General features: G+C 58.7%; 1 protein-coding gene across 2 annotated transcripts; it reads right to left on the bottom strand.

Moving 5' to 3' along the window:
* Positions 1–358: 358 nt before the first annotated feature.
* On the bottom strand, positions 359–24,377 carry STAT3 (signal transducer and activator of transcription 3). 2 transcript variants are annotated; one of them, XM_029075340.1, is made up of 24 exons: positions 24,170–24,377; positions 15,767–15,914; positions 15,503–15,647; positions 15,150–15,248; positions 13,894–13,989; positions 13,633–13,762; positions 13,230–13,324; positions 12,945–13,096; positions 12,643–12,801; positions 12,444–12,536; positions 11,798–11,857; positions 11,368–11,397; positions 11,166–11,259; positions 9,780–9,827; positions 9,331–9,414; positions 8,907–9,005; positions 8,357–8,492; positions 7,858–7,910; positions 7,648–7,742; positions 2,961–3,100; positions 2,481–2,690; positions 1,560–1,602; positions 1,308–1,420; positions 359–1,188 (listed from the first exon to the last, which is right to left on the bottom strand). In XM_029075340.1, exons 2-24 carry the CDS (start codon positions 15,892–15,894, stop codon positions 1,133–1,135), a joined length of 2,358 nt encoding a protein of 785 aa, XP_028931173.1. In that variant the 5' UTR covers positions 15,895–15,914; positions 24,170–24,377; the 3' UTR covers positions 359–1,132. The 2 variants fall into 2 exon arrangements, with proteins under 2 accessions (XP_028931173.1, XP_028931172.1); XM_029075339.2 differs by having other exon boundaries at positions 13,681–13,762; positions 24,170–24,375.
* Positions 24,378–26,192: the final 1,815 nt, after the last annotated feature.

Here is a 26,192-nt window from a genome sequence, read left to right on the forward strand (position 1 = left end):
CTTACTATGTTCCAGGCACTGTACTAAGCACTAGGGTAGATACATGCAAATCAGGTTGGACACGGTCCCTGTCCCATATGGGGCTCACAGTCTTAGTTTTACAGATGAAGTAAGTGAGGCACAGAGAATTTGAGTGATTTGCCCAAGGTCCCTGAGCAGAAAAGTGGCAGAGCTGAGATTTGAACCCAGGTCCTTCTGACTCCCAGGCCCGTGCTCTATCCACTGAGCCATATGGATTATGTATCTGCCGTAAGTCCCTGCTCCCAGGCCTCCCACCCCTCACCCATAAAGCCTCAGCAAGGCAAGGAGCTATCTTCCTTCCCTCTCCCCAAATAACTCCATCCCAGCACCTCACACAGTCAGCTTGAGAATGTTTATTCCAGTATGGGTAGGTACAGCAATAAAATATACAAAAAAAATATAATTTTTACAGTCTGAAGTATACAGGGGCAGGGGGCCAGGGGCAAGGGACCAATGCCCAGCCAGGATATCTGGGTACTTTCTGTTCCCCCAACTGGGCACAACCATGGCTGTACCCCATGCCGCCACTGCCCGTGGGCTTCAAATCCAAACAGAAAAGACCACCCCTGATGCTGAGCCCTGTCGAGCCCCCGACTCCGCCCTGGACCCCCAACCGCTCTACCCCCACGGAAGGGACGGGGGGCTGGGTCAGCACGGCCGGCCAGTCATCCCCGACGGCCCTCTTCGCTCCAACTTGCTATGAACGTCGGAGAGGAGATCGAGCGGTGGGGACGGGCCTGGGCGCTGCCAGCTGGACCCGCGCTCCCGCCCTCTGTCCCGCCCCGAGGGCTCCGTGGGAGACCGGCTCGGACCCTCGGCCCAGGAGGCCCGGGCTCGGAGGAGAGGAAGGGGCTTCGTAGGGAAGGCATCGCTCTCCACCCCGCGGACCCTGGGCCGGAGAGGTGTGGAAGGCGCTGGCCGAGAGGCACTTGTGTAGCGAAAGAAAATGAAGAAAAGGGGTGGGGGGAGGGGAGACCCGCAGCCCCCTGGTCTGAACTCAGAGGGAGCCGGTGGCTTCTGCTCCAGCCTTCCCCACCCCCGCCAGCTCCATCTGGGTGGGTGGGAGGGAGGGGAGGCAAGGGGGAGCAGGCGGAGCCAGGAACTGGGGGCTTCACATGGGGGACGCGGCGCACTCCGAAGTCAGGTCCATGTCAAAGGTCAGGCTCTCTGCAGGGGGCACAGACGGGAACCGCCGGCTCAGGCCCGAGCGCCGTCCAGTGCAGGGGATGAGGGTGGGGCGGTCTCAGTCCCGGCCCCCCCGGCCCTCCCTGGCCCCGCGCACTCACCAAACTGGCCGCCGGCGGGGGGCTCGACACTCTCACTGTTGTTCCCGAACTGCATCAGGGAGTCCAGCGTCCGGGGAGACATCGGCAGGTCAATGGTGTTGCTGCAGGTCGTCCTGGGGGAAATGGGGGCCGGGCCAGGCCGGGGAACCGTGAACAATGGGCCCTCCGTCCCTCACCCCACCCTGGGGCGCTGAACCCAGGCTCTCCAACGTGTGGAACCCCTCACCCACCCTGGTGCGGGGAGTCACTTACGGGGTCACACAGATGAACTTGGTCTTCAGGTAGGGGGCAGCACCTGCAGTGGAAATGGTCACCTTGGCTGGGGTGGTCCTGCCAAATAGCCCCGTCCCTCTCCCGGGGCCCCCTTCCCCTCTCCCCTCCTGAGGCACAGAATGGTTCCCCTGCCCGGTGTATGTATGTGGCTGTGGGGGGTGGGGAGGGGGCACGCAGGGTTTCTACAGTGTGGCTCAGGCTGCAACTGAAGACACTGTAGAGGGACATTACGGGAACTTCCTGACAGGCAGGAGGAGAAGGGGATGGAAAACCCATTCTGTATGGGACACCCTTTAGTGACTCCCCAAAATGGACACAGAGTGGCCGGCGGTAGGGGTCACCCCAAGTGCGAAGGGGAGGGCACCGAGCTCTACTGCCCCAAGACCCCAGCAGAGGCCTAAGAGCAGCCGATTTGCTGCCCTTTGCGAACACCTCCTGCCCCTTTGTGCACACCTCCTGCCCCTCTGTGCCATCAACCAGCTCTCTTCCCTGCTCCACCCCACCCCGTGGTTCTGCTGGGAGTCTTATACCTTATCCTCAGCCCTTGGAAATTTGGTTCGGGGCCATTCCAGGGGGAGATGGGAAAGGGCGAAGGTAGGAGCACTAGGGATTTCAGGGGAGAATGAAAGAGCTGGAATGTTCAGTGGGGGCAGTGGGCAAGGGAGACTATGAGGGAGGAGAAACCGTGCTGCTGAGAGGAGGGCAGGGCAGAGTCCCCGAGTCCACCGGAGGAGGAATCTGAGGTGGCCATCCCAGCCCCCCAACCCCTCTATCGGACCTTGATCTCTCCAGCCCCAGACCCCCACCTGTTGGCTCTGGCCCCTGCCACTGGCCCCAGTCTCCGCCCATTGGTCCCCGGGTTTCACCTTCCCCTGCTCGGCCCGGGAAACCAGCGCCTACCTGTGTCGGCCTCGGGGTGTTCCTGACTCTCGGGCCGGCAGTACTTGCCGAACGCCTCCTCTTTGGGGAGGTCGGGGTACAGGTAGACCAGCGGTGACACCAGGATGTTGGTGGCATCCATGATCTTGTAGCCCATGATGATCTCGGCAAAGGACATGTTGTTCAGCTGCTGCTTCGTGTACGGTTCCACCGACTGGATCTGTGTCTTCCCTGGGAGGGCAGAGGCCGGACGGACAGGTGGATGGGGCAGAAGGGGACCCGGACCCACGAGGGGCGTGGAGGCTGGCAGTCCACGACCCCGGCCCGCCTGTCTGAGGAGGCTGGGCAACCTACCCTGTCAAGCCCGGGCCACCAGGGGCAGCTGTGCCCATACCTTCTGCCGTTGGGAGGGGTCAGGGTGGGCAGGGCGATGGACGGGGATGGAGAAGGCCTGCGGTCCCACCCCCAGGCCCCGGCCCACCCCAAGTCCCCTACCCTTACCGCTGATGTCCTTCTCCACCCAGGTGAAGGTGACGCCCCCCTCCTTGCTGCTCTCGCTGAAGCGCAGGAGGAAGGTGCCGGGAGGTTTGGTGCTCAGGATGGCCCGTTCCCGCTCCTTGCTGATAAAGCCCAGGATGTACCTGATCAAAAGGAGGAAGAGGAAGAAGGTGGGGTTGGGAGCTCTCCTGGGCCACGAGAGAGCCTTCCCGGTCAGACCCCAGGGATGAGATTTGTCTCTATCTCTGTTACCTTTGTGGATCCCCAGTTTTGCCCCCACCTTGGGTCCCCAGGGATTTTCTCCCGGGCAGGGCCTGGGCTTTGAGTCCAGGGGCCAGGCTGACCTCAGCCACCTCAGATTCCTTCTCAGCTGCTAGACTCCTGCCCCACCCTCCACTCAGCAACAACGGCTTCTCCCTTATCCATGCCCACTGCCATGCCCACTTCCCCTACCCACCATCCCAACCCTTTCACTTCCACCTGAAACTCCTAATACCTCCTCCTTCATCCTTTCCCAACTATTTGTGGAGAAAAATTAGAACCATCGGGTTTTAAAAATCAATCGTATTTATTGACGGCTTACTGTGTAAATCTCTTCCTCACCTCCCCAGCTCTCTCCCACCCCACAAACAGCCTCTCAGTCCTCCTCACCGATTCTCAAGCACTCCCACCTAATTTCAAAATCTACCCCCTCTACCTGCGCCTCCGATCCCATCCCTTCTCACCTTCTAAAAACATTCAGGCCCATCCCTCTCCCTTCCTGCCTGCCATTTTCAACCATTCACTCACTCTCATGGCTCCTTCCCCTCAGCCTTCAAACATGCCCACATCTCTCCGCAGCCTCTAAAACCTTCTCTGGACCCCACTGCACTCTCCAGCTATCGCCCCACCTCCCTTCTCCCCTTCCTTTCCAAATTCCTCCAACAGGTTGTTTACAACCGCTGGCTCCACCTGTCCTCCAATTCTCTCCTCGACCCCTTTCAACCTGGCTTCCACACCCTTCATGCTGTGGAAACTGTTCTCTCCGAGATCATCAATGGCCTCCTCCTGGCCGAATCCAAGAGACGCTACTCCATCCTAATCCCTCTAGACCTCTCTGCTGCCTTTGACACTAATCCACCCCTTTTTCCTGAAAAAACTAACTACTCCTGGTTTCACCGAAAATGTCCTCTCCTGGACCTTTACTTACCTCCGTGGCTGAACCTTTTCAATCTCTTTTGCCGGCTCCCCCTCCGCCTCCCACTCCCTAACTGTGGGGAATCCCTCAAAATTCAGTTCTAGGTCCTCTTCTATTCTCTATCTACACCCCCTTCCTTTGGAGAACTCATTCGCTCCCACAGCTTCAACTACTATCTCTACGGGTGACTCCCAAATCTACCTCTCCAGTGGCGACCGCTCTCCCCCTCTGCCATCTCACATTTCCTTCTGACTCTGGACTATGTCAACCTGGATGTCCCACCAACACCTCAAACTAAATGTGTCCTAAACGGAACTCCTCATCATCCCATCTAAACTCTCTCCTCTCCTTTCCAACTTTCCCAGCACCGTTGTCAACACCACCACTGTCCCCGTCTCTCTACAACTCTGACGTTAACCTTGACTTCTCTCTCTCCTTCTCTCAACCCCCATATTCATTCACCCAATCCTGTTGGTTCTTTCTTTACAACAGCTTCGGAATCTGCCCTTTCCTCTTCACTCAAACTGCTACTCAGCCGATCCAAGCACCTGTCATATCCCAACTCAATTACTGCATCCTCCTCCTCGCTGGCCTCCCTGCCTCCGGTCTTTCTCCTCTCCAGTCTGTAGTTAGCTCAGTTGTCCAGATCATTTTACCAAGACATCATTTTACGCATGTCTCCCTGCTCCTCCAAAACCTGCAATGGCTGCCCCTGCCTTGCCGCATCAAGCAGAAACTCCTGATGATAGGCTTTAAGGCACTTGATCAGCTCTCTCCCCTCTACTCTTCCACTCTTCTTCACCTACTACAACTCAGCTTGCCAACCTGCTCACTGTGCCTTGTTCTCATCTCTCTCACCGATGAAGTCTAGCTCACGACCTTCCTCCTGCCTGGAACTCCCTGTCTTTCATATCTGGCAGACTCTCCTCTGCCCAGTCAATCATCGGCATTTACTGAGTGCTTATTTTGTGCAGAACACTGGGCTAAGTGTTTGGGAGCATACACTAGTTGGTAGGCACAATCCCTGCCCCCAAGGAGCTTATAGTCTAACAGATTCGGATGGGGAGGCCTGAACGCAAGAACAGACTTCAAATATTCTAGTATGAGTGACAAGTTAATTAGGATAATAGTCAAGGGATAGCCCATTATTAATAACTAATGAATTATGGAATTTATTAAGCATTTTGTATGTGCCAAGGCACCAGGATGGATGCAAATAATCAGACTGGGCAGAGTCCCTGACCTACGTGGAATTCACAGTGTAAGGAGTGGGGAGAGCCAGTATTAATCAGTCACATTTATTGAGCGTTTGCTATGTGCAGAGCACTGTACTAAGCACTTGGGAGAGGAGAACACAACAGAATGATCAGGATGGGGTATCTTATCCCCATTCTACAGATGAGGAAACGGAGGCCCAGAGAAGTTAATTGACTTGCCTGAGGTCACACAGCACGTCAGTGGCAGAAATGGGATTAAGTCCTTGGGTAATTGGTATATCAAACTTGCCTATCTATAGAAAGCAGAAGGGAGCCATTTAATAGGTATATCTGAGCTGAAGTGAAAGAGGATGACTGTTGCACTCTTCCAGTCCAAGAAAAGAAGGTGGGTGAGCTCTTTAGTCAAAAACTGGCTTTGGGTCAAGGCTGGGAACCTTAAACAGAAACGCTTTACCATCAGCTTTAAAGCACTCAATCATCTTGCCCCCACTACCTTATCTCAGAGAAGCAGCGTAGTTTAGTGGAAAGAGCCCGGGCTTGGGAGTCAGAGATTAGTAGATTCTTAATCCTGGCTCTGCCACTTGTCTGCTGTGTGACTTTGGGCAAGTCACTTAACTTCTCTGTGCCTGTTACCTCATCTGTAAAATGGGGATCAAGACTGTGAGCCCCACGTGGGACAACCTGATTATCTTGTATCAACCCCAGCGCTTAGAACAATGCTTTGCATATAGTAAGCGCTTAAATACCATAATTTATTTTTTAAATTTACATTGTACTCTCCCAAGGGCTTAGTACAGTAAGCACTCAAAACAACTGACTAAATTGATCTTTTCTGATAATAAGCACCGTGGTATTTGTTAAACACTTACGTGTCGACCATTCTACTAAGCTCTGGGGTAGATACGCAATAAGCAGGTCCCACATGGGGGTCACAGACTAAGTAGAGGGAGAACAGATATAATTGACTTCCCATTTTTGCCAACGAGGGAACTGAAGTACAGAGAGTGAAGTGACTGGTCCGAGGTCACAGAGCAGGTAATTGGTGGAGCCGGGATTAGACTCTCAAGCCCGTGTTCTTTTCCACCAGACCATACGGTAAAAGTAGTTCTACTGGCCACATATGACACATTTTGGGATTAAATTAGGAGCACTTTCTTACTCCAGATAAAAGTACAGGCAATGACTAGGGTAAATATACTTCTTGACTGAAGCTGCACTAATGTGGAAAATTAGTTGAAAGGCTAGAGACGGATCAATACCTTGATGGGAGGAATAACATCACTATCTTACTCGGGATCCTAAAATAGGGAGGAAACTTTACAAAAGCAGTAGGACGAGGCTGGGAGTCAGAGGACCTGGGTTCTAATTCCGACTCTGCCGCTTGCCTGCTGTGTGACCTTAGACAAGTCCCTTAACTCCTCTCTGCCTCAATTTCCTCATCAGTAAGATGGGGATTCAATACCTGTTCTCCCACCCACATAAAATGTGAGCCCCATTTGGGACAGGGACTGTGTCCAACTTGATTATCTTGTATCTACCCCAGTGCTTACTACAGGACTTGGCACATACTGAGCACTTAACAAATACCATCAAAAATACATCAAAACCTTTGGTTTAGTACAGGAAGGTAGTATAGCAGGGAAAAAAGGTAGAAGAAAAGTGTAAGAATTGAAAAAGTCCAAAAAAACTGGCTATATGTCCCAGTGACAGTTCCATCAGCTCAGATGCCAACTAACTGGGCAAAAGTAATACAAGTAACGGGTTGCTAAATTGACTAAGCCAAGAACTCGGGAGATTTGAAGGGTGAAGTGTGAAAGTTACAAGAAATGTAAAATTGGTTATATTAGTAAAAAGGATGAAGAAATACCGTGATTCTGCAGGGATGAGATTAGAAGAATATTAGAATGATTGAGATGAGGTAACCAAAAAAAGTTCATTACAATCAGGCAAATGAGGATACCCAGAGACTACTGATAAGTACATAAAGTCTGGTTTTGACCCCGCAGTGCACAGCTAGCTTTGTAGTTTCCCAACCCCTTGGTCCAGTGCTCTGCACACAGTAAGCACTCAATAAATACCATTGATTGCTAACTACAAACTTTGCTGTTCCCCCATCTGTTACTTTGTGACCTGACTTCCCCACTAGATTGTAAACTCCTTGAGGGGAAGGATCGTATCTACTTATTCTATTTTACTCTCCCAATCGCTTTGCACAGTGCTCTGCACACAGCAGGGGCTCAGTAAGAACGACTGATGGACGGACGGGCGGATTCATGGACTGATTGATTGGGCTCACCCCTCGTTCCACAGCGCCAGGATGTATTTCTTCACCAGGTCGATGATGTTGTCCAACCACACCCAGAAGGAGAACCCTTTCCCAGCCATGTTTTCCTGGCAAGATGCAGACGGGGCACAGGGCAACATGGGGCCACTCAGAGCCTCCCTCCGGCCGTGCCACCCCGCAGAGTGCCCCCGACCCTCCCTGCAGGGCGAGCCCCCAACTTACTTTGCAGAATTTGGCCCAAGTAATCTGGCAGCCAGAATAGTTGACTCCGGGCCCTAGGGATGGATTTGGGGGAGGGGGAAGGGGAGAAGGGCACAGTCAGTTCCCCCAGACAACCAGCCCATCCCGGACCCTGGAGGGGAGAGGGAGGAGCATAGAGGGGGGATAGGAAGGAGCAAAGTGGGAGCTAAGGAACAGCATGGGGGGGTGGATTTTGGGGGGCAGGGGAAGGGCACCATCAGTCTTCCCAGACAAGGAGCCCATCCCGTCACTAGAGGAGAGAGGGAGGAGCTTAGAGAGGGGTATGGAGAGGAGCTGAGGGGGAGTTGGGGAACAGCATGAGGTGGGAGAAGGAGCTGGGCTGTTTTCTCTGTTCTTTTGGTATTCGGACTCCCAGGCCAGTGGGACCCTGTCCGGGGGCGGATGATTCTAGGGCGGGGGCCGAGACCAGGGCAATGGAGCCAGAGGGAAGCCTGGTCCGGGCCCGGCCCGCCCATCTCACCCAGGAGCTTCTCAGCCAGTGTGGTCAGCTGCTCGATGCTCAGCCCGCGCTTGGTGGTGGACGAAAACTGCCAGCTCAGGACCTCGGCCACCTGATCCCACGTGCCGATGGGCGGCTTGGTGAAGAAGTTCACGTTCTGTTCGGGGAAGCCGCCGATAAGGGGCTCAGTGCCAAAGACCCCCACTGACTCTCCTCAGAGAGGCCCGTAGGGCTGTCGGGGAGCACACAGTACCACAGGCCAGAGACCTCTGCCTGCTCCGGCCTGTGAGAGTAACTGGTGGTGAGCGTGTTCTACCATAGGATGGAGGATTCTGCCCACTCTGGTCCCGAGACCCCCAGCCACCCCCTCCCAAGGGGGACCTTGAGCCTGTTGGTGAGCATATTTTACCACAGGACGGAGACCTCCTCCCACTCTGGCCTCCACAAGACCTTGGGGTGGACCTTGGGGCTCTTAGTGAGCATGTTGTACCACAGGACGGAGGCCTCTGCTCACCCAGCCCCTCAACCCTCCTCCCATTCCGGCTCCCCCGCCAGACCCCACAGGGCAGACCTTGGGGCTGTTGGTGAGCATGTTGTACCACAGGATGGAGGCCCAGGCATTGGGCATCTGGCAGATGTTGGAGATGACCACAACCGGCAGGGAGTGCGTCTGAGGATGGGGTGGAGATCATCTCAGTCCTGAGATCCCTCTCCCCGCTCTCACTCCCTTGAGCCCCCCGGGCATGGTCACTGGGCTCCTCCCGCCTCAGCGAGACACCAGTGGCCCACATCCGGCCTTCCGCATGCCAGCGCAGAGCCTCGGGGCCCCACAGATGGAAGAACTGCCCCACTGCCTCAGAGTTGTGCCCAGACCTGGCCTCCCGCCCCCCGACTAACCCTCCAGGAACTCCCTACCCCACCCCACCAGCCCCCCCAACCTATCCCTCCGTCCCACGCCCCCTCCACCTCCCCGCTCCCCGCCACTGGCAACAAACCTCCAGGTCGATCTTGAGGCCCTGGTGGTACACCTCCGTCTCAAAAGTGATGAGGTGGAGCTCTTCGGTTACGATCAGAGAGGCCTGGGGGGCCAGGGAATCACGCGGTCAGGAACAGAGAGACCCGGGCACGGAGAGCCAGAGACGCAGCGGCACACAGAGACCCAGGCATGGAGAGACAGAGACGCGGCAGCAGAGGCTGAGAGATGGAGGCAGAGCAGAGTCGGGGCAACAGCAGACAGACTATTTGGCCCAACCCAAGAGCACGGTGAGCGGGTCGGTTTGGGCCGGCAGGTAGGGGCTCTCCCAGAAGCCCAGGTGTTCCCTTAGCGGAGGTCAGAAGCACAGGACTTTTATTCCACTTTGACTCCCGGGGAGGTCAGGGACACCCCTGCCCCCGGGGAGCCCAGAGATCTGCCCCAGCCCCCTCCCCGGCAAGGCCCGCTTACATCGCAGTTGGCTCGTCCCCCGTTGCCGCACCTCTGCTCCCTCAGGGTCTGCGTGGAACAGGCGGAAGGAAGAGTCACCCGGACGGGTCACGGCCGGGGCCACCGGGACCCAGTGGTCCCCTGGTTTCAAAACCCCACCTCCCCTGGAAGCCTCCCCTGATTGCCCCTCCCTGGGAAGCAGAGTGGCCTAGTGGAAAGAGCCCAGGCCCGAGAGTCAGAGGACCTGGATTTAATCCTGCCCCTTTCCCCCAGTGTGAGCCGGGGCAAGTCACTTAACTTCCCTGGGCCTCAGTTTCCTCAACTGCTACTCAGTTTCCTCCTACTTAGAGTGGGAGCCCCATGTGGGACAGGGACTGTGTTGGCTCTAACTGCTATGTATATACCCCAGCACTAAGAGCAATATCGGACAAGTAGAAAGGGCTTATCGGACATCCTAAAAAAAAAAGTCTATCCCGTCCTGTGCAGGATGGCACATAACCCATCTCTGGGTGGGTGGAGCAGTACCATCCTCAAAGGCAGATTTATTCTCTGACTCATTCAACTCTCCCACCCTCCCTCACTTTCACCACCACCAGCTGTGCCCCTTTGTCATCTTCTGGGCACACAAGCTGGGCCCAGCTGACTTTCCCAATAGACTGGAAGCTTCTCCAGGGCAGGAAGTGGGTCTCTGCTCTCAAGAGCTTAGCACCATACTCCGCAAACACTGGGAGCTGAACGCATGGGTTCATTGCTGACCTAACTGGTTAATCAACCAATGGCATTTCTTGAGCACTTTCTGTATTCAGAGCACTGTACTAAGCGCTTGGGAAAGTCCAGTATAACAGAGAGGGTAGACATGATCCCTGCCCACAAGGAACTTAAAGTCTATAGGGGGAGATGGACATTAAAATAAATTTCAGAGAGGGGAAACTGTTGAGTATAAAGATAGGGATGTAAGTGCTGTGAGGCTGGGGTGAATAATAATAACAATAATAATTATAATTGTGGCATTTGCTAAGCGCTTACTACGTGCCAGGCACTGTACTAAGCGCTGAGGAGGATACAAGCAAATGGGGTTGGACACAGTCCCTGTTCCCTGTGGGGCTCACAGCCTCAATCCCTATTTTACAGAAGAGGTAACTGAGGCCCAGGGAAGTGAAGTGACTTGCCCAAGGTCACACAGCAAACAAGTGGCGGAGCCAACATTAGAACCCATGACCTTCTCATTTCCAGGCCCGTGCTCTATCCACTACAACACAGTGCTTCTCAAAGTATCAATGCCTTAGGAGTACACAGCCAACAAGAGGACAGGTGACACAGAGGGCAGGGTTGGGAGGGGAAATGAGGGTTCAGGGATTAGTGGGGTGGAAACACTAGGCTCGGGCGGGTGCAGGAGGTGACGCCTACCAAGTGCTTGAACTCGGCGGACAGGCTGCCGTTGTTGGATTCCTCCATGTTCATCACCTTCGTGTTGGTCCCCAGGATGTTAAACTTCCGGGATCTGTGGTCGGGGGTGGGAGCAGTGAACCCTCCAGGTGGGGCACGGGGGCAGGGAGGGGGCAGGGGGAGGAATGGACTGGAAGAGTGGGACAGGAATCGGTTGTCTTACCCTCGAAGAGCCGCCACGTCCCCGGAGTCTCTGTGGAACGGGAGAAAGCTGGACGTCACATCGGCCCCTGCCTCCCGACTCCCAACCCGGGGCCCCACTCGCAGGGCTAGCGGACAGCAAGCCAAAGGCTGGTCACCCAGCACCTTCGCTGCTGACCCACTCTCCCGCCAAGTCTGACTGTGCGACAGTGAAAGTGAAAGCACGGTGTGTGGGAGCACTGGTGTGGAGGCCTGGGAGTGCTGCCGTGGGTGCCTGGGAGCACAGGCACCGGGGGCATCGGTGAGGGCGCCTCCGGGAGCACCGGCATCACCACGACCGTGAGTGCAAGTGAACTGACTGAGGTGGGAGGGGGAAGCATAGATTTGGAGGGTAGAGGTCAAAGGCCACTTCAGCCATGCCTCACCGCACACTTGGGGCTGGGCAGACTCACTTGTCGATGCAAACTTTGATTTTCAGCTGGTAGTTGAGCTCCGGAAATTTGACCAATAACCTGTGTCCGGGAGAGAGCCAGGGAGGAAGGGGTTGGGAGGCTGGCAAGCCCAGGGAGGGGGAGGGGGAGGGGACAAGGACCATCCCACTACAGGGAGACAGAAAATCTCTCCCAACTGAACTGCCAGATGGCAGAGACAGTCCGGGTCGCCCCCCGGTTAATCCCCGCATGGCCCAGGGTCTCCCTCGCCGCCCCCAGCCCCATCCTCAGGGAGAGATTCAGCAATGTCCAACCCCACTCTCCGCCTAAGGTTCCCTTCGCCAATGCTGGACATGGAGGGCACGTCCAGGGGTGGGGGGAGGGCCGGAACCGAGGTCTTGGGGGACGAGGGACAAGAACTAGGCCGGGAGTTGGCAGGAGCCCAAGAGACGGGTCCGGAATGAGGCAGCTGGTCACCGAGGGTCCCGCTCTATGGCCCCGTGATCCCGAAGGACTGGTGGCTACCGTCAAACCTAATCCCTCGGGCACTCGGCTGATGGGAAACCAGTTGGGGTCAGTCCCGGGTTGGGGTGTGAGAGTACCGGCAGCTGAGCCCCTCCCCCCTCCCTCCTGTCCCCAAATGCACCTGACCCATCCGGCCACCTACCTGACTTTGGTGGTGAACTGGACTCCAGTTTTGATGACCAGGGGCCGGTCCGGGTGCATGGGCATGCACGGCTGCCGCTCGGCTACGAAGGCACTGGGGGAGGGGTGGAGAGGCGGTCGGACCGTTTAGGGCAGAGGTCGACCTCCTCCCCGCCCCAGCCAGCCCCCCAGGGCCGGGGCCTCCCCGACCCAGCACCCACCTCTTCATCAGGTTCCGGAAGAGCTCGACGATGCGCTCCTCCAGCATGGGGCGGTGCTGCACGATGGGGTCGCCCTTGTACGACACCTTCTGCTGCAACTCCTCCAGCTTCTTGATCTGCTGGCGCGTCTGCAGCTGCGACTCTGCCAGGGACGTGATCCTGCGGGCGGCACCGGGCCCGGGGCCCAGCGGGGCGGTGGGCGAGGGAGGCCGGGGCCCCGAAGCTCGGAAGATTGTCCTCGCTCCCTGTCCCTCAGAGGGCAGGAGGCCCGGGGGGCACGGGGAGGGCAGGGGACGGGGTACCAGTTCTCAAGACGATCCAGGCAGATGTTCGGGGGGCCGCCGATGCAGGCGATCTGCTGCCGCCGCTTCCAGTCAGCCAACTCCTCATCCGTGAGGGTCTTCTGCACGTACTCCATCGCCGACAGGAGCCCGGCCAGCTCACTCACGATGCCCTGAGATTGGAGGAGGGGGCACATACGTCACCCTCCCGGGCTCCAGCCGGCCTTCAGGGGATGGAGGAGGGAGAGGAGCCCAGCTGGTGCCCATCCCGGGGGCAAGGCCGGGGGTAGAGAGGAGGTACGGTACCCGGCGCATCTGGTCCAGGGCGGTGAGCATCTGCTCCAGCTGCTGCATCTTCTGCCGCGTCACCGACTGGCTGTTCCCATTCAGGTCCTGCATGTCTGTGGTGGTGATGGGACCTCACTGACCGACTGACCGGCCCTCACCCCAACCCAGCCCTGACCCCGACCCGTGACCCCCAAACTCCAGCCCCAACCCAATTCTGACTCCGACCTCAATCCCTGACCCCGACCTCCAACCCCCCAACCCGACCCCGGCCCCGGCCCTCGCCTTCTCCCCGCCCCGCCACGCTGGACGGGTGATGAAGGTGGGAATACCTGCACACGCAGGTACCCACACCGCACATGCACCCCCGCTCCCCTGCACCCGTGCACACGCCAGACACAGACACCCGGGCGGTCCCACGCACTGTCCCCGGCTGTCCCCTCGAGATGCGGATGAGGCGGGCCGCCCTGACCTCCTTGGCTCTTCAGGGTTTTGTAGTTAAAGTCAAAGTCGTCCTGGAGGTTCTCCACCACCTTCATCTTCTGCTCTAAGTCCTGTTCCGGGCACGGAGGAATGGAGGTGGGGGAAAGGCCCGTTTCGCTCTGAAATCTGGGGGGGGATCCTCCCTCCCTCCTCCCACCACCGAGCCCCAGACCCTCACCTCTCCCCCGTCCCCCTGCCCTACCTGCACTCTCTTGCGCACATCCTGCAGGTGCTGCTCTAACATCTGCTGCTTCTCTGTGACCACGGCCGCCGTGGGGTGATTTGCCTGCCCCCCTTGCTGTGGACGGGAAGGGACGAGGTGGGACGGGATGGGTGGTCAGAGCGTGTGCCCACGCTCGGAGCTCCCGTCCCCGGCCTCACGCCCCCTCTGCAGGCTCCTGCGGTGGGTGCCCCAGGGTGTCCCAGCCCCTCGGCCCAAGAGACACAGGGGCAACTGGACACGAGGAAAACAATCGAACACTGGTATTTAGTAAGCGCCTACTGTGTGCAGAGCACTATAGTGAGTGCTTGGGAGAGTACGACACACCAGAGTTGGTAAATACATTCCCTGGCCACAAGAAGCTTAAAGACTACGTAGCCGCTGCCCCAGCCTCGAACACTCCTTGCCTCCCACCCCGGTCGACCCCCGGTCGGTCCCTGGGGGTGGTCAGCTCCCGGAACACAGCACAGGATGCCCGAGGGGAGACCCGGCCCCTCGTCGCATCTCGAGTTGAAAGACTGGGAGGGGTCGGCATAACCTAGGTTACAGCATGGCCTAGTGGATAGAGCACAGGCCTGAGAGTCAGAAGGCCACAAGTTCTAATCCCGGCTCCGCCATCTGTCTGCAGTGTGACCTTGGACAAGTCACTTCATTTCTCGGTAACCCAGTTACTTCATCTGTAAAACGGGGATTGAGACTGTTAGCCCCACGTAGGGCAGGGACTGTGTCCCACCTGATGTGCTTATATCTACCGCAGCGCTTAGAACAATGCCTGACACATAATAAGTGCCATACTACTAATAATAGTATTAATTATTATCATCATCTCCAAGGAGCTGAATCTCCTGAGCCGGGGAGGGGTCTCCGAGGAAGTCGGGGAGGGACATACCTAAGCACTCACTTCCCAGACGGAGCACTCGGGTACTCACGGCCCCCACATCCGCCTTGCCCTAATTCTATTGTGCTTTCCCAAGCGCCAAGTCAGACAGTCAATTGCATTTATTGAGTGGTTACTGTGTGTACAGCACTGTACTAAGCACTTGGGAGAGGACAATTCAACAATATGACAGATACATTCCCTGCCCACAGTGAGCTTAAAGACTAGTATAGCGTTCTGCCCCCAGTAGGTGCTCGATGAACTCTATTGACAGATGGATGGGGGAGGGCCCAACGGGGGATGGGGAGGGTCCCCACCCCAGCGGTCAGGTCCCCCGCTCTCAGCAGAGGCTGAGGTTTACCTGGGCAGCGGCCGCCGCCGTCTGAAGCAGGCGCGACTCCTCCCACAGGCAGCGAGCCACGATCCGTGCTATCTCCATGGGCTTCTCCAGGTACCTGCTCTGAGGAGTCGACGAGGCAGGGGAAGGATGGTGGGGTGGTGCCGGGCCGGGGGAGGGAGTGGGGACGGGAGGGATGGGGCCGGGAGAGCCTTACCGCTTTGCCTGCCCCCTCGGCCCCAAGGGAGCAGCCCCTCGCCCCAGCTCTTGCCCTGGGCCCGCCCCCTCCGCCCCAGGCCCCGGTCCCTGCCCTCCACCGTGAGTCCGGCCCTTTGGCCCGGCCCTCGGCGCTGGCCCCTGCCCCACCCCGGGCTCACCTGCAGAAACTGCTTGATCCTGCGCAGGTTGTGCTGGTAGAGCACGTTGGACTCCTGCAGGAAGCGACTGTACTGCTGGTCGATCTCACCCAGGAGATTGTGGAACACCAGCGTGGCGTGGGACTCCTTGCTGGCAGCGTAAGCCCTGCAGGGACAGCGAGGAGGAGCCGGCAATGAGACCCAGCCCCGGGTCCCAGCTAACACCCACACTAGGCGCCCACCCCCGCCCTCCCACGGGCTGTCCTCCCCCCCACCCCGACCCACCAGTCCTGGCTCTCGATCCACGGGGCGAGAAACTGGCGCAGTTCCATGGGGAAGCTGTCGCTGTACAGCTGGTGCAATTGCTCCAGGTACCGGGTGTCCAGCTGCTGCAGCTGGTTCCACTGCGCCATCGCGGCTGGGTCTGGGGGGCCTATAATAATAATTATCATTAATAATAATACTACTAATAATAATTATGGTGTTGGTCAAGTGCTTACACTGGCGTAGATACACGATGATTGGGTTGGACACGACCTGTCCCACCTACGGCGCAGAGTCTTAATCTCCATTTTACAGATGAGGGAACTTAGGTACAGAGAAGTTTATTGACTTGCCCAAGCAGCAGACGTGGAGCCGGAATTGGAACCCATGACCGTCTGCCTCCCAAGCCTGTGCTCTTTCCACCGGGTCATGCCGCTTCTCACACGGACACACACATCCCCCATCAGGCTCACTCTGCAAGGAAGATCCCCATGGCTCCCGGACCCCCAGCCAAGGAGGCAGCTGCCCACCTCAACAGTCGGGCCCTGCCCTCAGCTGCCCGACGTCGCAGGTCGGGCGTCAGCTCCTCCTCGGCCTTCTAGCCACTAGGCCACACTTCTGCCCAGCTGGACCGAGGACGAGGAGCTTTCCGGGGGCTCGGGGAAGGGGCTAACCGGTCACCATGACCATCCTCCCGGCCCAGCCCGTCCATCCCCGGCCCGTCCATCCGTCCTGGGGCGGCAGCAGGGGGGCTCCCCACCCAGCCCGCACAGCCCATTTTCAAAGTGCCTTTCTGCAGCTGCCCGAGCGGCTCAGGTGACGTGTGTGAGTTTCGCATCCCTGCCCTTAGAGGAACCGACCGGGCCTGAGCCTGCTGGGAATCCAGGCAAACGGGGAAGGGAAACCGGACTCTCAGTGAAGGCTCGGGAGGCCTTCCCCGACCCCGACTGGGCGCCCCCGCACCCCGGGGTCCAGCACCCCCTCGCCCCCCGGGGAACACGGGTGCCAGTCGCCAGCCCACTCACCGAACGGCTCCTGACTAGAATAGTTTGTCCGCCAAGGTCGGCCTGTCTGCCCTCTCAGTCGTGAGCGGGCTGGAGCAGGGAACCGTGTCTTTTGCTCCCATGGGGCTCACCCGAGCACCTGGGCCGGTGTTCTGTCTGCAGCAGGTACCCGGCCCAGACCCCCTGGAGACCCAGAGCCCTGGGAATCCCTGCTGAGTGGGGTGGGAGTCCAGAGGGAGCCGTAACCAGGAAGTTCAGAATCAGGCAGTAATAGGAGTAGGGGTGCCCGCCCACACGCACGCACACGCAAACACACACACACAGAGCCCAGCTGGCATTGAGGCAGTTAAGAGGCGGGAGAGGGCCTTGGAAGTAAGGCCCGAGGCTCCAGGCAGAAATCTGCCCACTGTGGCCAGCCGCAGACCCGTGTCACCCGAGGACCTGGCCATACCCCAGCCACACCCAGTCGCCCTAGGGGGTCTCACAGCAAGGGCTGCTAGGGGGCCAGTCAGTCCTATTTATTGAGCGCTTACTGTGTAAAGAGCTACTTGGGAGTATAAATATAACAATATAACCGAGTTGGTAGACACATTCCCCGCCCACATCGAGCTTACGGTCTAGAGGGGGGGAAAGACGTTAGCATAAATAAATAAATTACATAAATCCCGTGCCCAGCCAGACCTTCTCCCATCCCCACCCTTAACCACGGCGTCGTCCCCTGAAGCCGGACGGAGCAGAGAGGCAGAGTGGAGCTGCCAGACAGCTGGGCCCTCCCCATGAGGAGGACGCTCCGGGAATTCCAGGCCTCGCCCTCTGCCTATCCAGGGCTGGGGACCGGTCTCTCCGGGAAAGGCAGGCAGGGCAAGAGAGGGCGTGACAGGGAATCCCAGACCTGGCAGGGCAGGGCACGGCAGCTCTGCCTTCGGAAGTCGGGTTCCCGTCAGCTAAGCGCCAGTTCCGGCCGAGCCTCCGTCAACAGCAAAGGCGACGGAAACCGGGCCCGGCTGGTCCCCTCCCTCCAGGTAGGTGAGTAGCCGACCCAGCAGGACTTCCTGGTCCTCATCCGTCCTCCCTCAGTGCCAGTGGGCGGGACGCTGCTAGAACCAACCCCCAGTGGGCACAGGACATTGGACCAGAGTCCCCACTGGACACAGGGCTCTGGACCAGGCACCTGGGAGCAAACCATTAAAGTGGAAGACCTAGGTTCCCTGCCTGTCGGTTGCTTCCACTGGGAGACACAGACAGACAGACAAAGATCGCAAATGTACGGAAGGAGGCAGGAAGGAAAACACGGTCACAGGAAAAGCAAATGATTGAATGCAAGAAGTTCACAAGTCCACATCCACCCGACGACGCATCTGACGGGCGGACCGCGCAGAAATAGCTTTGATCTCGAGGAGGGCCGTGACCTCGAGGGCTGAGGAGGAGCAGGGGATCATCAAAGCAGGGGAGACCTGGACGGGGGGGAGCAGTGTGAGTGAGCGGCGGAGGCGGGACAGTCAAGAGGGAGGTGCAGTTAGGCAGGGAGCTTGGGAGGAGAGAAGAGAGCGGATGTGTATGACTGAGGGAACGGGATGGGTTGCGGGGAGGAGAAGCCCGGAGGCCCAGGGGTCAGGGATTGGGGTCCGTGTGGCCCGGGAAGTTGAGCGGGTCTCAGCCCTCTGGGTGCTGGCAGGTGCCCAAGGCTCTGGGCCAAACTGAGCCGGCTGTCCTCCTCCCCCGGCCCCGCATTCGCGGTGGGCAGCCGAAGCACCAGACCCCAGAAGACCCCAGCGGGGGCTCCGCCAGCCTCCTCACGGCGGCGGGAAGAACCAGAGCCGGGGACCAGAGTGCTGGGTTTAGGGTTTCCAGTCCCTATACCCTGGGGGAAGGAAATGTGACCCTGAGCTTGTCTCTAGACCGTAAGCTTATTGTGGGCAAGTAATGTGTCTATTTATTGTTGTACGGTACTCTCCAAAGTGCCTAGTGCAATTACTATAATTACTATACAATTATACAATTACTATACAATACAATTACTATGCAATATGTATAGTAAGCGCTCAATATATATGATTGAATTGCTTAACTAATGGCTGTTAACCCTTCCCTCCCCAAAACGCGCTAGCATCCCCTCCTCCTTCAGGGAGCCCCGTTACCAACACCTGAAGTCGGGAGGAGACGGAACGGGTCCCGCCCCGGGGTCCCCCACCCAAGCGACTCCAACTACTACCATCCACCCTGGCGACGGGTCCAGCGGCAGGGTGCTGAACTGCCCAGTCATCCCCCGTCAACCTCCCCGCTCCCAGAACACAATGTCCCCCGACCACCTCCTCCAACACCTCCACCCCCACCATCGGTTCCCCATTCCCCCCACCATCTGCTTCCCTCTGAGTAGACCACTAACCCTTCCGCTTTTCCTAGCTGGGCCTCGCTCCCTTTTCCTGGCATGGAATCTGCTCTCCCCCATTCCAAGCCCTCTGACAACCCACCTCCTCCTCCAGGAGGCCTTGCCCGATTGCTGCCCGCCTCCTGGATCATGCCCCTCGATCTGGAATTCCCTTCTTCCTTTGCATCTCTTCTGAGTTCCCAGGTGGGCGGCTTCTGCCATCTTGTTGGTTCTCCCAATCTCCAGCTCCCCTCTCCCTGCCCTCCCATCCAGGCTTAGTCCCCCTCCCGACCCTACCCCCACCCAGACCCCATCCTTTGCGCTTGGAGTGCCCAGGCCCCCCAGCATCCCGCTACACCGCTCCCAAAGGCTGAAGCTCTCATCGATTCCTCAGCCCACGGGGAGGACAGTCTGGGTGGAGAGGAGGGCTGAGGGACAGTAGAAGGGTCCAGTACATTTCCTTGGCCTGTGCGAAAAGCCCTGTCCAGCAACCAGTAGTCTTTCCTAGCCAGTGGCCCTGGGGCCAAGGGGGAAGGATCCGGTTGGCTCTGGGGCCAGAGCCTGCGGTTTAGATCCTCAGGAAACCCTGGCTCTTGCCCACAGCAAATTTCAGAAACTGCCATGGCTTTAAAGTACCCGAAGATTTCTGAGGCGGAGGCCAGGCCCCACCTGCCGCCTGTGACGGGGGCCGAACGGTTACTTTCTGTTTCCAAAGGCCCATTTCCCTCCCCGACGCCAATTTCCAGCCACGGCGCAGGCCGGGCCAGCCACAGCCCGGCCCCCTCTCCCAGCCACAGCCCAGGCCGCGCTTGCTCCCTCTGCCAGTCACGGCTCAGGCCGGCCGGCCCTCCCTTGCCAACCACAGCCTGGCCCGGCTCCCCCTCGACCCCTCCCAACAGCCACGGCCCAAACCGGCCCCTTCACCCCTCATCAGCCATAGCCCCAGTCAGCCCTCTGCCAACCCCTGCTGGTCTCCCCACGACCACCCCGGCCACAGCCTGGACCAATCCACTCCTCCATCGGCCGGCCAGTCGCCCAGGACCTGCCAGGAGGGTAGGGGCGAGGAGGCTGGGCCAGTGAGTTCAGATGGACGTGGGGTCGGGGGGAGCGGCAGAGTTGGAGGTCTTAGGGATCCAGACAGGGAATGGGCACACCACACACACACGTCTCTCTCCCTCCCTCTTGGTTGCCCAGGAGAGTCAACCAGGGGCAGGACAGAGTGTGTTTGAAAAGATGCTGACACTTGCTTAAGACCTGGCACTACCCCACCATAGTAACTCCCAGCAAGGACTGTGCTCCCAGTGTTCCCAGCAAGGCACAGAGGAAGAGAAAGATGATGGCTCAGTGTCGGGATTTTGGGGAAACGTAGGCTCCGGGCTGCTTAGGGCTAGAAACAGCATGGGCTAGTGGAAACAGCATGGGCTTGGGAGTCAGAAGACTTGGGTTCTAATGCTAACTCGCCCAATTTCTTGCTCTATGATCTTGGGCGAGTCACTTAATTTCTTGGTGCCTCAACTGTAAAATGGGGTCTAAATACCTGTTCCCCCTCCTACTTAGACTGCGAGCCCCATATGAGTCAGGGACCTTCCCCAGCACTTAGAACAATGCTTGACACATAATAAGCACTTAACCGATGCCATAATAACAGTGATGATGATAATAATAATAAGCCCCTTATGGGAAGGCATCGTAAATACCAACTCTGTTACATGGTACTTTCCCAAGCATTCATTACAGTGTTCTGCAGGCAGTAAGAGCTTAGTAAATACCACTGTTTGATTGCCCTCTGGCTCGGGTAACTGAGGTAACAGGCCGAGGAGACCTGAGGCCCAAAGGGGGATCAGAATATCAGCCCTGGGTCTCCGGACTGACCTCCCCAACCTCCCGCCCCTCCCCAGATCATTCTTCGCTCTGCTGCCCAGAGCATTTTTCTCATACAACCCTCTCCCTACTCCTCCAAAACTTCTCCAATTGTTGTCCGGTCCTCCCTGCACAGGTAGAAACTCCTGCCTGTTGACTTGAAGGCCCTCCATCAGTTCTCTCGCTTTTATCTCTCCACTCTCTTCTCCCACTCCATCCCGGCTCGCACTCTCCGTTCCTCCCAAACTCACCTTCTCGCTTGGCTTCCTTCCCCCCTTTTCCATCTCTCATGTCCTTTCTCCTCCCTAGAACTTCCTCCCCCTTCTAATTAGCCAGACTATTGATCGCCCCATCCTCAGAGCCTTTCCAAAATCCCACCACCTCCAAGAAACTCTCTCAGATTAATTCTTCTCCTCCCCAGGTCCCACCCTCCCGCCTCTCATCTCCGCACCTTGGCACTGCCAAAGGTGGCACTTTTACATTCACAACCAACCTTCCTCTACACCGGTGGGCAGACTCACTGACATCCTCTTGCTCCTACCCATCATTATTTTTCATCTGTCTCCTTTGTCACATTGTCAGTTCCTTGCAGGCAGGGTCTTGTCTCCTAAAATGTTGGCAATCTCCCAGGTGTTTAGTTCTGCACAGAGTAGCTGCTCAATAAATACGATTGATTGACTGGCTGACCCCACAGCCCTGGAGAGGCCAGCCCAAGACTCTGTCTCTGACAAGGGCACCAGGACCCTTAGAGGAAATATACAGCAGACTGTTCTCCCGGGACCCTGACTCTCCCACGGTAACCCGGTACAGACCAATCAATACCTTTAACTCTCCCCTCTCCACCCCTGGCTCTCCCAAGTGAAGCAGCATGGACCACCCAACACCCCATCTCTCCCCTGTGCATTTCCGATTCTTCTCCAGTGACCAGCCCAGACCATCCAATTCCCATAACTCTCCCCTCTTCATCCCTGATTCTCCTCTGAAGACCCAGCGTTGACCATCCAACACCCCTAACGCCCCCTCCTTCCCTGACTCTTTCCCCCAGAGACCCAACATGGACCATCCAATACGCCTAACCCTCCCCTCTTCATCTCTGACGCCCCAGCCCCACATCACTTTTGTACCTGTCCAGCAGTAATTTATTTTAACGTCTGTCTCCCCTTCTGGTCTGCAACCTCCTTCTGGGAAGAGATCATCCTTGCGTATTTTGTATTGTACTTTCTCAAGTGCTCAGTACAGCGCTCTGCACCCAGTAAGTGCTCAACAGAGATTACTGATTGATCGAGCAACTCTCCATCCCCGATTCTCCCCAGAGACCCAGCACGGACCATCCGACAACTCTAAATGTGCTTTCTCCATCCTTCGACTCCCTTGGAAATTCCTTCCCCGGAGGCTCGGCAGACCCAGTGGAGAAGAAAGTGCTGGGCTGGGCCTCTGCCATCCGGGCAGCAGGGGCCCCGCTCTGGCTCCGGTGTGGGGAGAGGCTGACTGGCCTCTGGGGCGGATCCCAGGTGCGGGGTCCTTGCTGGAGTGGAAACCGCCCCAAAATAGCACCGTCTGCTTCCCCCAAATATGGTTTTAGGATGGACGCCACAATAGCCCCTAGACTGCTGCCTGGGGCAGAGGGGCACCACGCTGACCCTCACAGTCGAGGCAGCCACGGCACCACAACTGACCCCAACTCTACAGTTCCTTGTGGGTGGCACTGGCAGACGAGGAATCAGCCCAGACAGGCAGGAGCGCCCTGGCCAGGCCAGATCCGAGAGATGTCCTGTCTCCATTCGGTTTGGCCACATGCATACGTGACAAACAGTCTCTTGTTGGCCCTTAGTCCGGCTAGGGATAGTGTGGAGGGGACACGCGTGCCCCCGGGGCCCGCCCGCTTCCGATCACCAGGTCCACGGGGGCTACGACAGTGGGGCGGGGGTGGGGGCGGGGCTCTGTTTAACACACTCGGGCTCTTGCCGGCCAGGACCCCGGCCAGAGTAATCTCTCACCCCTTCTTTCCCTCCAGCTTCTAGTTCCGATTCCCACCGGGACTGAGGGCAGGATCCACGTCACTGCCTCCAGAGGTGTAGGGGGTGGCGGGGCCGAGATCAGGACCACGAGAGGGGGATCGGTCCGGCCCCGAGTTGGGATCCCAGGGACCAACCTGACGCGGTGTGTCCGTGGGCATGCCGAGAGATAGAGGAGCACTCCGGCCACCCACCTGGTCACTGGCCACTGGCCGCGACGCATTCCTGCGGCGCGTCCCGAGAGGGCACGCTCCACCTCGGGTGGATGCGCGGACACCGCTGATCGTCGCCCCAGACGGGCGTCGGGAGGAGCGTCCGGGGCCGATCCCACCAACCGCTGGGACCCGGGCCAACCTGGTCCCCCTGAGCTCCCCTCCACCAGACCCCAACGCCCAGCTCCGTGGCTGTTGCAGAGCCCAAGGAGGAAGGGAGCTGATTCTTTCGACGCCCTCGGCGGAGCGGACGGACGGCCCGACGGCCGGGCCGAGCGGCCCCTCCCGTCCCTCCCGGCCTTGCCCACCCGACGGGAACCCGAGCGGCCGCTCACCGCGGGGAGCCCCTCCGACGGGACGTGGCGGGGCGACTGGGGACCCCGGCCGGAGATGAAGACCACCTCGGGTCCCCACCGGCACCCAGGCCCCGCAGCCCCCGAGCCAGATGTCGGGCTTCTCCAGGCTCTGGCCGCCGGCCGACAGCAGGCCCGGGATCCGGGTAAACAAACTCCCACACTTCCAGCTCCGTTGAGCAATAGCGTAATCCGGGAATGGGCAATGACCGGACTGGGGAGGAGCGGGGCCTGCCCGACGAGGCACCGGGGGGAACGGGGCCACCGGGGTGGGGCAGGTCGGAGGGGCCCGGCCAGGGCCTCGCACGACGGACACCGGCTGGGCGGCGGTCGGGACCCCGGGGGCGTGGGAGCGGGGAGGGACGTGGAGGGGGCGGCGGGCAGCTGGAGGCTCGGCCCAGCCGGACACCGGGGGGGAAAGGAGGGAGCGGCTCCCCTCCGGGCTGCCGGCTCTGGGGGCCAGGCTGCCGGTCCCCTAAAGGCGACCCCTCCGGCCCTCCGGCCAGCTTCTCCTCCTCCTCCAGGCAGACCGCCCTGCATTGCACCGGCCCCGGGGCCGGTCCCCCCGACCCCGGCCTTTGGGCCTCCCGGGAGAGGCTGCCCGGGCCTTACCGGTTGCTGCGGCTGGAGCGGGGGCCGGCGGCGACGGCGGCTCTCCCCGGGGCTTGTCCCCGGCCTGCGGGCGCTGCAGGAGCGGAGCGGACCGGACCGGACCGGGCCGGGCCGGGCCGAACCGAACCGAACCGGGCTGGCGCTCCCTCCCGAGCGGCGACGGCCGAACCCCAGTCGGGCCAGGAAGCGGCTGAGTGACAGGCGCGCAGCCAATCCCCGCCCGCCCCGGCTCCGCCCGCTCCGTTACTCGGGAGGCGCCGCCAATCCGGGCGCCGCACTCCTTTATCCTCATCTAATATTCACGGAGGCCCCGCCCCGCGACCAATGGGGCGCGCAGGCTCGGCGGATTATGTAAATGAGCGACGGGGCGCCCCCGCGCGGGCTCTTCCTCGGCCGCGGCGCTCCTCCCGCCGCGGCGCAGAAGAGCCGAGGCCGCGGGGACGGAAGCCCCGGGGGGAGGAAGGGAAAGTGGTGGGAACGGCCTGCTAGAAACTCAGCTGAGTTCCTGGCAGCATATGACGTCAGGAAGACTTTAAATGCCCCTGACATGGCTCTCCCTCCCCCTCCCCCCATCCTTCCCCCGCCCCTCCGGGAGGTGCCACGTGGGCCGGAGCCGAGGCGACGGCTGATCCCTTCCCCTCCCCTCCCCTCCCCTCCCCTCCCTCCCCTCCCCTCCCCTCCCCTCCCCTCCCCTCCCCTCCCCTCCCCTCCCCTCCCCTCCCCTCCCCTCCCCTTCCAACCCATCCCCTCCTATCCCATCCCATCCCAACCTATCCCTTCCCATCCCCTCCTATTCCATCCCCTCCTATTCCATCCCCTCCTATCCCATCCCCCAATCCCATCCCATCCCCTCCTATCCCATCCCCTCCTATCCCTTCCCATCCCCTCCTATCCCATCCCATCCCCTCCTATCCCTTCCCATCCCCTCCTATCCCATCCTCTCCTATCCCATCCCCTCCTATCCCTTCCCATCCCCTCCTATCCCATCCCATCCCCTCCTATCCCTTCCCATCCCCTCCTATTCCATCCCCTCCTATTCCATCCCCTCCTATCCCATCCCCCAATCCCATCCCATCCCATCCCATCCCTTCCTATCCCATCCCATCCCATCCCCCATCCCATCCTATCCCCCCATCCCAGTCAGAGGTCACGGGCTCTAATCCCGGCTCTGCTGCTAGTCAGCTGTGTGACCTTGGGCAAGTCACTTAACTTCTCTGTGCCTCGGTTATCTCATCTGTCAAATGGGGATTAAAAAAAACTGTGAGCCCCACGTGGGTCAACCTAATCACCTTGTATCCCCCAGCGCTTAGAACAGTGTTTTGCACATAGTAAGCACTTAACAAATACCACAATTTATTTTATTTATATCCCTCCATCCCATCCCCTCCTATCCCATCCCCTCCTATCCCATCCCCTCCTATCCCTTCCCATCCCCTCCTATCCCATCCCATCCCATCCCATCCTATCCCTTCCCATCCCCTCCTATCCCATCCCCTCCTATCCCATCCCCTCCTATCCCTTCCCATCCCCTCCTATCCCTTCCCATCCCCTCCTATCCCATCCCATCCCATCCCATCCCATCCCATCCCATCCTATCCCTTCCCATCCCCTCCTATTCCATCCCCTCCTATTCCATCCCCTCCTATTCCATCCCCTCCTATCCCATCCCCCAATCCCATCCCATCCCATCCCATCCCCTCCTATCCCATCCCATCCCCTCCTATCCCATCCCATCCCCCATCCCATCCTATCCCCCCATCCCAGTCAGAGGTCACGGGCTCTAATCCCGGCTCCACTGCTAGTCAGCTGTGTGACCTTGGGCAAGTCACTTAACTTCTCTGTGCCTCGGTTATCTCATCTGTCAAATGGGGATTAAAAAAAACTGTGAGCCCCATGTGGGTCAACCTAATCACCTTGTATCCCCCAGCGCTAAGAACAGTGTTTTGCACATAGTAAACACTTAACAAATACCACAATTTATTTTATTTTTATCCCTCCATCCCATCCCCTCCTATCCCATCCC

Source organism: Ornithorhynchus anatinus, chromosome 11, assembly GCF_004115215.2.
Source record: "Ornithorhynchus anatinus isolate Pmale09 chromosome 11, mOrnAna1.pri.v4, whole genome shotgun sequence".
NCBI classification, from domain to species: domain Eukaryota; kingdom Metazoa; phylum Chordata; class Mammalia; order Monotremata; family Ornithorhynchidae; genus Ornithorhynchus; species Ornithorhynchus anatinus.